The 14604-nt window shown below is 43.2% G+C and overlaps 2 protein-coding genes across 2 annotated transcripts; both read right to left on the bottom strand.

Moving 5' to 3' along the window:
• Positions 1-28: 28 nt before the first annotated feature.
• Positions 29-10601, bottom strand: LOC115179451 (T-cell surface glycoprotein CD3 zeta chain). The gene is made up of 7 exons (XM_029740999.1): positions 10262-10601; positions 1663-1763; positions 1494-1535; positions 1307-1381; positions 1173-1202; positions 985-1074; positions 29-677 (listed from the first exon to the last, which is right to left on the bottom strand). The coding sequence occupies exons 1-7, from the start codon at positions 10560-10562 to the stop codon at positions 609-611; spliced, it is 708 nt and encodes a 235-aa protein (XP_029596859.1). The 5' UTR covers positions 10563-10601; the 3' UTR covers positions 29-608.
• A 319-nt stretch (positions 10602-10920) lies between these two features.
• LOC115179452 (protein CREG1) lies at positions 10921-14432 on the bottom strand. The gene is made up of 4 exons (XM_029741001.1): positions 14067-14432; positions 13327-13446; positions 12479-12709; positions 10921-12149 (listed from the first exon to the last, which is right to left on the bottom strand). The coding sequence occupies exons 1-3, from the start codon at positions 14349-14351 to the stop codon at positions 12479-12481; spliced, it is 636 nt and encodes a 211-aa protein (XP_029596861.1). The 5' UTR covers positions 14352-14432; the 3' UTR covers positions 10921-12149.
• Positions 14433-14604: the final 172 nt, after the last annotated feature.

Below are 14604 nucleotides of genomic sequence, written 5' to 3'. Positions count from 1 at the left end.
ACCTGATAATCAGATCTTTGTAATGAGATGGCTTTATTATAGTGCTGAGGCACATTATTTATTATAAACATGAGGGGAAAGGGAACACAATTACACTGTACACTGTATGCAAAATAACAACCTACATATTTATTCTTTAATTACATTACTCCAGGTATAAACTAGAGAAGCAGTAGCCAATGAGGAAGGGTCAGTAGGGTCGGTAGAATGAGTTAAGGTCAAAGGTTACAGACTGGGTGTGTATGGGGAGAAGAGACTAGAGCTAAAGTCATAAAATAGTGATAAAATATGATCAAGTTCATATATTAAGACAGTTATGAAATTGTCACTGGCGCAAAAGTCTCCAGATTTTCCAACAAAAGCCTGAAAGATAAAAAGGGAGTAACACAACTGCAAACATACTTTTTACACAACAAGGACTGTTCTAGATATCAGTGATTATTAGATGTTGGTGGGTAAATAACTAACTCTTCACCAATTTAAAATGATTTGAGAAGAGGGATATGGAACTGTTGCATACAACAACACTGTAGCAGTATACTCGCTGCAGATAGAAAGGTAAACAGGAGAGACCGCTGGACGAGGCGTGATCCTCCATGATGTTTCTGTTAGCGAGGCGGAGGGAGAGGCTGCATCTGGAGAGAGTCATAGGTATCCTTGGTGGCGGCACTCAAACCCTGATAGAGATGGAGGGGGGGACACCGTCAACTAGGATTGATCCCAAATCTCTCACTAAACCCTTGCCTCATCCACTTGGTTCCAAACCTCTCACTGCACACTTCCCTCTCATCTACTTCCCTACCACTGTCCCCTCAGAGAGAAACTAACAGTGAAACAAGGGCTGTTATGTTTGTGTATTCGGGCCTTGTTAATTGGTTGGTTTCAGCGGTGGGGCGTGGTCAATAGGGAACGTGCAAGTGTTTTGTTGGACTGTGTGAGCCATGTGTATCCTGTGCATCCGACAAATAAACTTCATCTACACACCTGGTACACCTGGTCGTTCTTGTTCCTGCGGCGCTGCTTGTCCTTCACAGCGATCTCCCTGTACGTGTCGTCGGTTGGTTTTTTAAGGGACTGCGGAGGGAAACACTGAGTTAGGAGAAACATATCCATATCTATTATAATATTTAAACTAACATGAAATGATACTGTATGTTGGGTAATGCACTTACCGTGTAAGTGTCGTCATTATTCCTGCGATTCTGTGAATAATATAAGAAGGTACACAGAATCAGGCTTTTGATGCATGATTGGGGAAATACGAATCTCATTCTTCTACACGAGATATAGATCCACACAGACTTACATCGCGTGCCGTTGCAGCACTCTCTGGATCCCTGTTTATTCGCCCATAACCGCCCCCGTCCGTAGGTTTCAGATCCTAGAAAACACAGGGACAGTGTTCCAGGATCATCAACACACCCCCCCCCTACACACACACACACACACACACACACACACACACACACACACACACACACACGACTACTCACAGTGTAGATATCATCATCCTCCAATATCTTGCCCTTGAAGCACTACAAGACAGAGAGATCAGCCAAATATGTTGAGACAATAACTGGTCCTAATAAAACTGGTACCTGTATATCCAATCAGAGGTTTATCTACGTCTACCCATATAGTGGTGTGTAAACTTGGACTCACTTTCTCTCTGAGCAACAGTCCAGTGATGACGAGACCGTAGAGCAGGAGGAAGCCGTCCAGAATGTAGCAGAGTTTAGGGTCGTACAGTGGGGTCATCGCCTCTGCAGGGGAGAGGTTGACATTAATGAGAACACACACACACACACACCAAACACCCCCGGTAAAACCCACCCCTCACTGGTAGAAAGAATATGTCAGGAAGGTGAATGGAAGTAGGTGTGTGTGTGCGCGAGTGAGTATGTGTCTATGTGCACTCACTTTCACACACATACTCTTTCTCATGTACTGAACAGAAACAGTTTCTTAACTTTTTCACTTCTCTCTCTCTCTGTGCGTCTCAGGAAGACAGTCATATGACAGTCAGGCTCCGTGTGGTTGCTGTGACTCAAAGCCTTTTTGTGGTGGGGGTGAGTAGAGCTGTATCTAGCTCAGTGGTTTCCTCAGCTGCAACACGTTCTGAGTCTGAGGTGGTATAACTGCCTATGTGAGCCCCAGGTGTGTGTTTCTGTTACTTATATGGAATCAGCAAAGACCTATTTCCAACTTACTTTGTACCAGGACTGACTAAAGCTTAGAGACCAAATCAGCCACATCCAAACGATAGATATCGGTCCATGGACTGCAAAATACACTCTCCCCCCTCCTTATCTGTCATTTCCACTAAGACATATCTGATCTAGAAACAGTTTGGCCTCCCTTCAAGAGAGAGACTGACGATAAGGATGCAGTCAGGATTACAGAAGCCGATGAAACACTGTGGTCAGGCCTTAGGTTGGCTGAGACACTGAAACACTGTGGTCAGGCCTTAGGACGGCTGAGACACTGAAACACTGTGGTCAGGCCTTAGGATCCCATGTGGCTCAGTTGGTAGAGCATGGTGTTTGCAACACCAGGGTTGTGGGTTCGATTCGCACGGGGGACCAGTGTGGAGAAAAATGTATGAAATGTATGCATTCACTACTGTAAGTCGCTCTGGATAAGAGCGTCTGCTAAATGACTAAAATGTAAATGTAGGATGGCTGAGACACTGAAACACTGTGGTCAGGCCTTAGGATGGCTGAAACACTGTGGTCAGGCCTTAGGATGGCTGAAACACTGTGGTCAGGCCTTAGGATGGCTGAAACACTGGTCAGGCCTTAGGATGGCTGAAACACTGTGGTCAGGCCTTAGGATGGCTGAGACACTGTGGTCAGGCCTTAGGATGGCTGAGACACTGAAACACTGTGGTCAGGCCTTAGGATGACTGAAACACTGTGGTCAGGTGTTTCAGTGACCAGTGTTTCAGTGTCTCAGCCATCCTAAGGCCTGACCACAGTGTTTCAGCTCTTAAGAAGTATATACAGTATACACTGAGTATACCGAACACCTAGCCTTGAACTGAGTTTACCTGTATGTGGTGCTGCTCCATCTGTTCTCTCCCTTTCAGAGGGAAAATAGGAGGAGACCTTCAGCATGGTGAATACAGAGGTGTGTGTGTGTGCTTCCATATACAGAGAAGTTCACAATTCTCCTTTATTTCCTGATCTGTGTGTCTGGATGATCATGTGACCTCCAGGTAACTGTCTACATGCACAGAGCCCTTGCTGTTTAGTAATAACACATGTATTTGTAGATGTGGAGATGCATGTTTTCTACTGCAATCTGCTGTCCGCTTGCACCTGCAGTGAATGAAAGAGGCTGTGCAGTAGTCTATATGTGCCAGTCAGTGAATGAGAGAGGAGGCTGTGCAGTAGTCTACATGTGCCAGTCAGTGAATGAGAGAGGGATTATATGCAGTAGTCTATATGTGCCAGTCAGTGAAGGAGAGAGGGAGGATATGCAGTAGTCTATATGTGCCAGTCAGTGAAGGAGATAGGGAGGACATGTAGTAGTCTATATGTGTCAGTCAGTGAAGGAGAGGGCGGATATGCAGTAGTCTATATGTGCCAGTCAGTGAAGGAGAGAGGGAGGATATGTAGTAGTCTATATGTGCCAGTCAGTGAATGAGAGAGGAGGCTGTGCAGTAGTCTATATGTGCCAGTCAGTGAAGGAAAGAGGGAGGATATGTGGTCTACATTAGCAACACTGTACCACCAGGGTTGTTCAACCAGCCTAAAGAAAATGGTCCTTCGCCTCATGTCACCTGCACTAAAAGCCATGTCAGAACACAGCATGTGACTCATAGAAGACAGGGTCAGGGCTCCAGTAGCAGACTGGTGCTGGGTTGTATTCATTAGGTATCTGGACGGAAGAAAACAGACAAACAGGGAGGGACCACCTGAAATTGTCCAATAATAAACATTTGTTTTCGTTTCCTGTTGCAAAATGTTTTGCTAAGATGTGCGCTAATGAAGACGACCCTGTTAGGACCTTGTAAGAGGGGCCTCATCAAAGCACTACAACAGGAAATGCTTTCTTAGTCTAATCAAGTAATAATGTAGTCACTTGGTGAATGCGTTTATCCAAGGAGACTAAAAGATATACTCAATTCAAAATGTTTGCAGCTTGATGATTGAGTTCAGAATTGAACATTCTGCTTGTTTTCCTTGCCTTTCAGAATCCAAATAATTTATTTAATTAATTGTGCAAATAATAAAACCTATGGCAACAGCTATAGAACACAGCTAGATTGTATGGTAATTTGTGAATTGTTTCATTGAGGTCTGCTCTGTCACAGACTACAGCATCACAACGTCAAAGTTATTTCCATTTAAATGCATTTCCTTCATCCTCCCTGACCCTTTGTCTGTTCTGTTGTTTATCCTCAGAAAGTGTGACGGAGGCAGAGCTATTGAAAGTGTGACGGAGGCAGAGCTGTTGAAAGTGGGACGGAGGCAGAGCTGTTGAAAGTGGGACGGAGGCAGAGCTGTTGAAAGTGGGACGGAGGCAGAGCTATTGAAAGTGGGACGGAGGCAGAGCTGTTGAAAGTGGGACGGAGGCAGAGCTGTTGAAAGTGTGACGGAGGCAGAGCTGTTGAAAGTGTGACGGAGGCAGAGCTGTTGAAAGTGTGACGGAGGCAGAGCTGTTGAAAGTGTGACGGAGGCAGAGCTGTTGAAAGTGTGACGGAGGCAGAGCTGTTGAAAGTGTGACGGAGGCAGAGCTGTTGAAAGTGTGACGGAGGCAGAGCTTTTGAAAGTGTGACGGAGGCAGAGCTTTTGAAAGTGTGACGGAGGCAGAGCTATTGAAAGTGGGACGGAGGCAGAGCTATTGAAAGTGGGACGGAGGCAGAGCTATTGAAAGTGGGACGGAGGCAGAGCTTTTGAAAGTGTGACGAGGCAGAGCTATTGAAAGTGGGACGGAGGCAGAGCTTTTGAAAGTGGGACGGAGGCAGAGCTTTTGAAAGTGTGACGGAGGCAGAGCTTTTGAAAGTGTGACGAGGCAGAGCTTTTGAAAGTGTGACGGAGGCAGAGCTTTTGAAAGTGGGACGAGGCAGAGCTATTGAAAGTGTGACGAGGCAGAGCTATTGAAAGTGTGACGGAGGCAGAGCTTTTGAAAGTGTGACGGAGGCAGAGCTTTTGAAAGTGTGACGGAGGCAGAGCTATTGAAAGTGGGACGGAGGCAGAGCTATTGAAAGTGTGACGGAGGCAGAGCTTTTGAAAGTGTGACGGAGGCAGAGCTATTGAAAGTGTGACGGAGGCAGAGCTATTGAAAGTGTGACGGAGGCAGAGCTTTTGAAAGTGTGACGGAGGCAGAGCTATTGAAAGTGTGACGAGGCAGAGCTATTGAAAGTGGGACGGAGGCAGAGCTTTTGAAAGTGTGACGGAGGCAGAGCTTTTGAAAGTGTGGAATCAGAAGCATAAAGTTGCACCCTGACCCTTAAAACAACAAACAAGCCACACTGTCCCACTCGCGTTAGAGGTTCAGAAGGAGAAAGTGTAGGCTGTATAGAAATAATGACGTTCACATTGAAAACCATTAAACCAATAAGTTTCTATCATCATAATGGAGGTGTAGATCACATCTCACATTCCACTGTTCTGACTTAGAAACAAGGCTGCATGGGATTTCTGTTCATGCAACTCCGTGCAGCCAATGGCAATGTCCGCTTTAGGTATAATGCCAGGAGCTGCTTGTGGATTTGAGAGATTCTAACGCAGTTCTACGTCTGACACAGCCGAAACAACTGCTATGCGGATGTTGGCTAAAGTGGACCTGATTGAATGGAGCCGTGTGTGTAAATTCTGTTTCTCTCACTACATTGTTAATTGCTAGCAGCACCAAGTCATATTCTGGGCATGTGTAGGAATAAAAGATGATTCTGATGTTTAAACGACAGATGGCCTACAGTTTACTGAGCGGAATTGGACATTGAGTGAGTGATTGACTAAATGAACAGTCTTTGTTCTGTGTTTGTAGCACCTTTTAAATGTGTACATACTACAAAACAAAACATACTAAATGAGGTCATTCAGTAAACAATTGATTTGCTTTCAATAACTTTTAGTTTTTTGACTTAGGAGGGAGAAGTTTCCACTAGCACTGCCATGATTGTGGCTGTGGTCGCCTCACAGACACAGACTCTCCCTTCCCACCACAGGTAACCCCTAGTGTGGTTAAAGCCTCCTCAGGGGCCTCTGCAGAAAGGGCCAAACACATGTGGCAGGAACAGCAATACTGTCTCCACTTCAAAGTACTTGCTCCAGATAGTTCATCATTTGATGTAAATAAAAAAATAGATCTGTGTTCTTCATCACTTCATACTCAAATGTGATGCTTAATAGCACCATATTGTGCAATACTTCCATTGTGCAACACATTTACATGTGAACAAGTTCTAGTGAAGGTTAACCCTGATTACATGTTGTGCACGTTAATAAGTTAAGGTCAACTACACCCACACTCCAAACTGAATTACGGGGCTATGGAGAAACCACCTGTCCTGTAAGAGGCCTACTGACAGGAAATTAAATGGAATGTGATTAACCCCAGCACCATGAACCGTGAGGTAGGATTACGGTCAAGTCCTAGATCGCTAGATTATCGTGAAGTGATATTATCTGAAACAGGAAGCTTTGAGTGTGAAGCTGTCAGTGAGAGGCTGGGGGGCATGGATAGAGGTGGTGGGGGGCGGGTGTATCAGACCTGACATGATGAGCTCTGCAGATTGTTTCCTAATAACTATTTTTAAGAAACAGCTGCATCGCTACAAGAACATCTCTCTCTCTCTCGCGCTCTCTCTCTCTGCATTGCGGTCAGAGTTCGTGTCTCAAACCCTGAGAACGCTACAGAGTCCAGTTGTATAATATATTGCACAATTTTGAGTGTGTGAATGTATGTGAATTTGCAATAAAAAATATATTTTAAACAGAAATATTGGAATTTGGCTACATTGTGTGGGAACCTAGCCTGTTTTTTACTGAGTATGTGAATCCAACATTGATTATTACAGCAAGGGGAGAGTTCATTTTGAAATAGCACACCCCTAAAACTAGTATTGTGTGTTTGATTGAATAGTAGCCTCAGTCTAGTCCATCTCAGGCCTGACCAGTGCAGTGGCCACAGGTAAACGGCGACAATTTGAATGTAAAGGTCAAAGGTTACAAGCTTTTTAATTGTTGTTAAAGAGTTTGCTGCTGAGGTCTTTTATTGCTAACTTTAGTGTCTTGTACTGCCTGTGACCGTGTTAATGGAACATACCATCTATCTACTGGTCTCCTAAAAGGAAACTGACTGAAATCTTTGTTTTGATAGATTATTTTGCAGTATGGCGACATCAACATCTGTCATTTCTCGGTAGAAGTTTGTTGGAAAGAGAGAAACAAGTAGGTGTGTTAAAATCCTTGTTTAAAAAGTGACACTCAGCAACTTTGATGTACCGTCATTGAGTGATGTGATTTCACCCACGGAAAACTTTGTCTGAAGACGTGAATACATTTCCATTCAGCTTTAGCCTCTGAAGACAGACTGTTTATGTTTCAATTGCATAATCAGATGATTTGAGTAGTAAAAAAATGTTGTTTTTTTATTTTTCAGAGAATGTTGATCAGTTTAGAGCCTGTTGAGCAATGACAGCATAGTTTAGTTTAACACGCAGGCCAAAATTAAGGGTGCAATTTAGCTGGATGAATTGCATTAAAACATTTTGAATAGACTATTGCATTTTTTAAATAAAAATTCTGCAAATCAACACATTAGTAATTTTACATAAACTGCATCTTAAACCCCAAAAGTTGCTCACTGTGATGAAATAAATATCACTACATGTAATTTCAGATTGTATGGACCTGCCTTTGTCATTGGGATTTAATTAGTTAATAGTGTAACTGGTAGTATCAACTTTCAAACTCTAGTGTTGTTCAGAGCGGAAACAGAAGGCCCTCCTACATAGTTCTCTGTCACAGTGGGATATGAGTGAGAGAGAACCCCAACCCTGCCATGGTTACAGTAATGTATCTCACACCAGACACTTCGTGTTCGATGATGGGTACAAAAACAAAGCTTCCCCAAAATGACACAGCCAACTGGCAGAAAGGAGCGAACCGCTAACTGAAAATTAAATGGAGAAGTTGATATACATTGATAGTTTCTCTAATGCAAACACAATGAGCAAATCATAAAGTGCAAAGTGGAGACGCTATTAACAACACTGACACTTTCTCTGATAAGCGTGTAAGAGGACTTGTCCAGTTAGGCAGTATATCACAATCTATACATCTTTACCGTCCGAATAGGACACTTTTATACTGTCCAAAAGAACCCACCATTATTTAAACACATAGAACAGTAACCATAACTTTCCCAGCATTTTAAATTGCTTATCTAAATAAAGAGTTGGCCATTGACTGTCATTCACACACTCTACACACACACACACTCTACACACACACGTACATTGTAATATTATATATTTTGTATTGTAGATATGTAGTGGTGTAATAATGATATATGATGTACTGTTATCTTTTGTTTTATGTGTAATGTAAGTGCCTTAATGTGTTTGGACCCCAGGAAGAGTAGCTAATGGCAGCAGCTAAAGCGGGATCTCTAATCAATACCAATTGGTTGACAACGGGGCCCGTGCGCTCACACGATCAGTTACACATACTGTAGACTAGCCTACGTCGCCGACACTGACTCTGCAAAATCAGAACGTTAGAATTATGAAATATATATTTTAAATGAAGTAATCATTAGCAATTTAGTTGTTAGCGTGAACCAATCCAAAATATGTTTCTACATTAGATATTCTTCAAGCGACCCCTCATTCTCTGTCTTTGAGAAGAAAAATAAAGTTGAAAAAGTAAAATCATGATGCTATCTCTCCTCCTTTTCTAAACCTTACCATAACCTTTATTTCACTGGTTGTGTTCTAGGATTACATTACCCTTTCTGGTAGAACATTACATTATGGCACGGAGCTAAGTGATAATGACAAGGTATATAGCTACTCACAATGAAAACAGTATTTGTCCAGATAGACTATCCCCAATTTCAATATAATAATATTATTGATTCAGAGTAACGCACCACATACTTATTATAAACTGGGTGGTTCGAGCCCTGAATACGGATTGGCTGACAGCCGTGGTATATCAGACCGTATACCATGGGTATGACAAAACATTTATTTTGACTGTTCTAATTACATGTGTAACCAGTTTATACCAACAATAAGGTACCTCAGGGGTTTGTGGTAGATGGCCAATATACCACGGATAAGGGCTTTATCCAGGCACTCCTCGTTGCGCATACGAACAACACTTAAGTCATGGTATGTTGGCCATACACTACACCCTCTTCGGGCCTTATTGCTTAAATATAACAATATAACAACAATACCGTAACTTACACTGACAGTGAGGGTTTGAGAATGACTGTTGGAACAGGAAACAAGAATATGATAATTTTACTGGAATTAACAAATCTAGGTAGATGTTTTAAATTGGCGTGTTTAAAAAAAAAAAAAATAAATCTGTCCCCTTTGATGAGAAAACACAACAATCAGAGTGGAAGGAGACAGACACCTCTATTCTCCACATGATCAAAACCCAACTCAAAGTCAGAGCCGGGTCTCTGTCCGTCTGTTCACTTGTGTACAATACAGATCACACACACTTCACAGTAACGTAACATTTGAAAGCCAATCCAAACCAACGTGAGGGCATTGACATGATGGAGAGAGTAGTAAATGTGGTGCAAAAAAGTCCCTTCATTCAGGGCCAAGAAGTTAAATACAGGTCAAGTTATTATTTCCTCTAACAATATGCCCTGGTTCTAAACACCCGTGTGAGAATCTGGAACTCCTGTGTTTATTAAACCCTCTATATGACTTCAGTGCTGTGTTTTGCTCTCCCTCGTTTGTCTTTTCCTGCTTCATCAAAGATGGCTGACTCTTGTTGAGCAACGGAGGACACCACCGTGAGTGAGCTGTGTTTTACCCAGCCAGGATTCAAAGTACCATGCAGGCATCATAGGTAGTACGACTCCATTTGAGTGTGTGCCTGTACAGCTGTATAGTGGTCTATAATGAGTAAACTAGACTTTCAGCTAAATACTGCAGAGTTACACCAGCTCTTTGATGATACCAGGTTGTTGGAGGCGTCGGATGGCTGAGCACCGATTGACAGGGGTCAGGGATGAGCCCAGGTGCAAAGAGAAACAGGGTTTGGAGGGGTCTTACCGACATAGGGTAGTGCAGTAGACAGGACCAGCAGGCCTCCTGTCCACTTCCGAGGGTCCATCGCTCCTCTCTGGATGGGTGCGGTCGAGGCCCTTCTCTTAGAAACCGTCCCACACTCCTCTCTGCTGTCCTCTCTTCTGTCTTCCTGGGCCTTGGGGGATGATGGCCCTCCAAAGCTGGGTTTTGTGGGCAACCTCTCGTTCTCCTGTCTCTCTCTGTGTTGGGGTGGTGTTGTCCTCCTACAGCAGCTGCTTGAGGCTGAGTGATGCTTCGACTCGCTGGCGGCTCCTCGCCTTAGCATACAGGAAGTGGCTTAGTGTTCCTCCACAAGACAGACACACATGCCTCTCTCAGCCTGGCCTATACTTCCCTTATCCTCAACTCTAAAGACATGGCTCCTTCTCATTACTCAGAGGAGGCACTTCCTGTCAATGTTGAGAGGAATATGTTTTTGACTGAAGAGCCGTGTGTTACACAATTGTATTGGACTCATCTACTTAGTAGCCCAGTGACTGAAGAGCTCTGTGCTATTAGTTCTATTGGACTCATCTACCTAATAGCCCAGTGTGACCAGTTATGCTTACTTGCATCCTACATGGGAAAACCAACCTGATTATTTAATAAGATAAATATTACATTTAACAAGAACAAAGGAAAGTACTGTACATATAAAATATAGCTTTATTTATACAAATCATCCATCATTTTGTTTACAAAAATATGTATCATGTCAGCATCAAAACCTCAATCAGTTTGTTTTACAGGTGGTGATCAGAAAGGTTCTGAAGCCATTTCAGGCACTGATGTTTTTTTTAATTAATATAGTAGCATATATATATTAAAAAAATACTTATTTCACGTAGAACATATATGTATTTAAATTCCAGCAAAAATCAGAAGTGAAGTTGTAAATCTGAATACATTTTGTATTAAATTAATGTCATATTTTGTTATATTTTGGCATGAAATTGATTTTAAATGAATTAGACCCAAACTGATTAAATGAAGACTAGACTAAAAAAAGGTTTACTTGTAAAATGAGAAATGGATTTGTAGATGACAAGTGCAATGCTTCATAATCAACACATACCACTAACTATAACACACAATTTAATTCAACAAGAGCATCATGTTTTCCCTTTGCTTTAAAGAAATGGTTCACCCAAATTACAACTTATTCTAATTTGATGGATACCTACATTAAAGGTATTCTATGGAGCTAGCGTCTGCCACCCAGAATGTGGGTTTGTTTACCTTGCTACAGCTTATTGGTGGCATTGTCCAAAAGCAATAGAGTGGTGGTACCCTTGTTGGCATACCCCAAATGGCATTACAAAAACAATCACCTCCTGACTACAACAACAGATGTAATTTGGTCAAACTACCCTTCAAGCCAGTTGCTTCTGTCTGTACCAAGCCTCACACCTCCCCCTCTTGTGGTAAAAATACAACACTGCATATGACTGCTCAAATGGGAGAGTGATGCCATCAATTCTTTCTTATAACTACAAAAGCCAAATGAACTCCCTAACAACGAAGGCAGTCCTTCTTAAAATAATTATATTTCACAACAAGAGAGCTTCCTAAAGGGTATAACCTGCTCACTCATGCAATTACACACAGAGATCCATCCCTATAGCCATACATTTCAATTGGAAGCATATGAGAGAAACTGAATTCCAAACCACCCCCTTCACCCACAGACACCCCAGTAGATATTACATTATTTGGAATTCAGCAAATGGCCATTATTGAGCAAATTTAGTTGGGGAAAAAAATAAATAAAAATGGCTTCATCGTTCAAAATATTGGGTCCATCATCCCCTGCCCTCTAGATCACTATGGAAAACGTACGATTCCTCCGCATCAAACTGACTGTGGTGTCCTCCTACAAGAATCACAAGACAGAAATACAACAGTCAGCTGTTCTGAAGCCACTGTAAACTAAAACAGTGACTCAGTACATTTTTGTCACATGCACTTTGTGCTATTCATTACTTTCATTCCTGACAATAAACCATATCGATGACACATTGATCAAACACCATGACATCTGACCAATCAGACTCTGTTTCAGAGGTGCACTCCACAACAGTGCATCCTGAGATGATTTGCACCAGGCAGTGAAACCCCTAGTCACTGATCCTGTGTCAGAGGCTGGGGGCTGTTTCTGGACAGGGCCTCAGAGGCAAGAGAAAAGCATCAATAGCTACTCACTCAGTGGTGTCTCTTGTAGGGTGTAGCCTTGACGGGTGTAGCCTTGTAGGGTGTAGCCTTGAAGTAGTCTTCTGGGGTGACTGTCTTCACCCCTCCAAAGTAGTCCAGAACCCACACCTTGGTGATGTTCATCTTGGCAAAGAACCAGTTGTGGTCGGTGGGCCAGTCGACCATCTCAGGGTGGCGGCTGAACAGGGCTTTCTTGGCAAAGGTGGCCTCTGTACCGTTAATCTGTCAGAGACATACAGGTAAACAGAACAGTGAGGATTCATGAAGATAAACTCTGTGCAAGTGAGTGAGACTGATTGTGTGTGTATGTCATTAACCCTCACCTCCAGCACAGAGCCGGAGAAGATGATGTGATAAACTCTGTACAAGTGAGTGAGACTGATTGTGTGTGTATGTCATTAACCCTCACCTCCAGCACAGAGCCGGAGAAGATGATGTGATAAACTCTGTGCAAGTGAGTGAGACTGATTGTGTGTGTATGTCATTAACCCTCACCTCCAGCACAGAGCCGGAGAAGATGATGTGATAAACTCTGTACAAGTGAGTGAGACTGATTGTGTGTGTATGTCATTAACCCTCACCTCCAGCACAGAGCCGGAGAAGATGATGTGATAAACTCTGTACAAGTGAGTGAGACTGATTGTGTGTGTATGTCATTAACCCTCACCTCCAGCACAGAGCCGGAGAAGATGATGTGATAAACTCTGTGCAAGTGAGTGAGACTGATTGTGTGTGTATGTCATTAACCCTCACCTCCAGCACAGAGCCGGAGAAGATGATGTGATAAACTCTGTGCAAGTGAGTGAGACTGATTGTGTGTGTATGTCATTAACCCTCACCTCCAGCACAGAGCCGGAGAAGATGATGTGGGCACAAAGGGGATCCTGAGGGTCGTATCCTTGGTTCTTACAGAAGTCTGTCTGGGCCAGGGACATGGACAAGGAAGCCTGGGGGTTCACCTGAAACACACAGTCAGTCAATATCTCCTTACTCTTCAGCACATCCCTTATGAATGGCATCACACATATAGGCCTGTGTAGGTTATATATTAGAGAAAAAGGTTAAAAGTTTAGCCTATGGCTTTGCCCGCTTTAGGTATATGCCAGGAGCCGCTTGTGGATTGGACAGCTCTAACGCAGTTCAACATCTGACACCGTCAAAACAACTGCTATGCGGATGTTGGCTAAAGCGGATCGGATTGAGCCCAAAGAGTGTGTTGTAAACTGGCATACATGGTGCTGGCTGGGTCAGACTGAGCTGTCAATTCATTGCCACCATCAACATAAGACTGAAATGTGACGTCTTTACAAAAAATTGCTGTGTCACTCCCCAAAAGCAGCTGACTCATGACGGGCCAATGAGTTGCATAATTTAACAACTTTCAGTCATGCCTCTAAATGGAAATTAAGTGTCATCTACAAATAGAACAAGGACTTTTTCTTGCAGTAGGCGACATAATGCAAATAATAACCTTATCTGTCATCGACTTTACGTCATTGTTTTGTCTTGACATTGTTGGCAACAACAGTGATCCATACCTTTCCTACGTTGCCATTGACAGAAATAGTGTCCTACCCACCTTTAAATCCTGGACAGAGATCTCCATAGTGGTGAGGTACATGTAGGGCACCCCAGTCCCAGACCCAACTGGCCCGTCACTGGTAGAGAACGCATTGGAGAAGGGTTGTCCTTGCACTGGCTCATGGGTCGATATTGTGGCCATGGAAGCCCAGTTGCACTGGTTGGCGACGAATCTAGCCATCCTGGCGACTTCCTCGTGCGGAGGGATTCTGTAAAGTTCGCCGGGCATAGCGAAAAGCAGTAGAAGCCCTGCTGCCAGAAATGTGTTCATGTTGACTTCCATCTCCTCCACAAACCACCGAGGTATAAGAACGTCGTTAACACATGTAGAAAGAAAGGAAAGAGGAGTGTTTTGTATGCTGCGGTCACGTGATCAGGGACCTGTGTCATGTGACTTTACAGCTGGGCGCGAGCCTAACTTTTTTTCTCAAATCCAGGCGCACTCAATTACCAGTAATTGTTCCCATTATAAAAAACAAGTTGCTGTCTACGAAAACGTTAAGAATAGCGTGAAATAGCATTTCAACATATTCAAT

This window comes from Salmo trutta, chromosome 39, assembly GCF_901001165.1.
Source record: "Salmo trutta chromosome 39, fSalTru1.1, whole genome shotgun sequence".
Lineage (NCBI taxonomy): Eukaryota > Metazoa > Chordata > Actinopteri > Salmoniformes > Salmonidae > Salmo > Salmo trutta.
The sequence above is the reverse complement of the archived record's forward strand: the minus strand, read 5'-3'. Positions and strand labels throughout refer to the sequence as shown.

Bases quoted from the DNA above. Each gene is read 5' to 3' on its own strand.
- LOC115179451 (XM_029740999.1), bottom strand. From the start codon at position 10,562: ATGCTAAGGCGAGGAGCCGCCAGCGAGTCGAAGCATCACTCAGCCTCA. The intron at 1,382-1,493 runs GTGAGTAGTCGT...TGTGTTTTCTAG, and splicing joins AGGATGATGATATCTACACT to GATCTGAAACCTACGGACGG. The intron at 1,203-1,306 runs GTAAGTCTGTGT...TATTATTCACAG, and splicing joins GTGCTGCAACGGCACGCGAT to AATCGCAGGAATAATGACGA.
- LOC115179452 (XM_029741001.1), bottom strand. From the start codon at position 14,351: ATGGAAGTCAACATGAACACATTTCTGGCAGCAGGGCTTCTACTGCTT. The intron at 13,447-14,066 runs GTGGGTAGGACA...TGTGTGTTTCAG, and splicing joins TCTCTGTCCAGGATTTAAAG to GTGAACCCCCAGGCTTCCTT. The intron at 12,710-13,326 runs GTGAGGGTTAAT...TGTCTCTGACAG, and splicing joins TCTCCGGCTCTGTGCTGGAG to ATTAACGGTACAGAGGCCAC.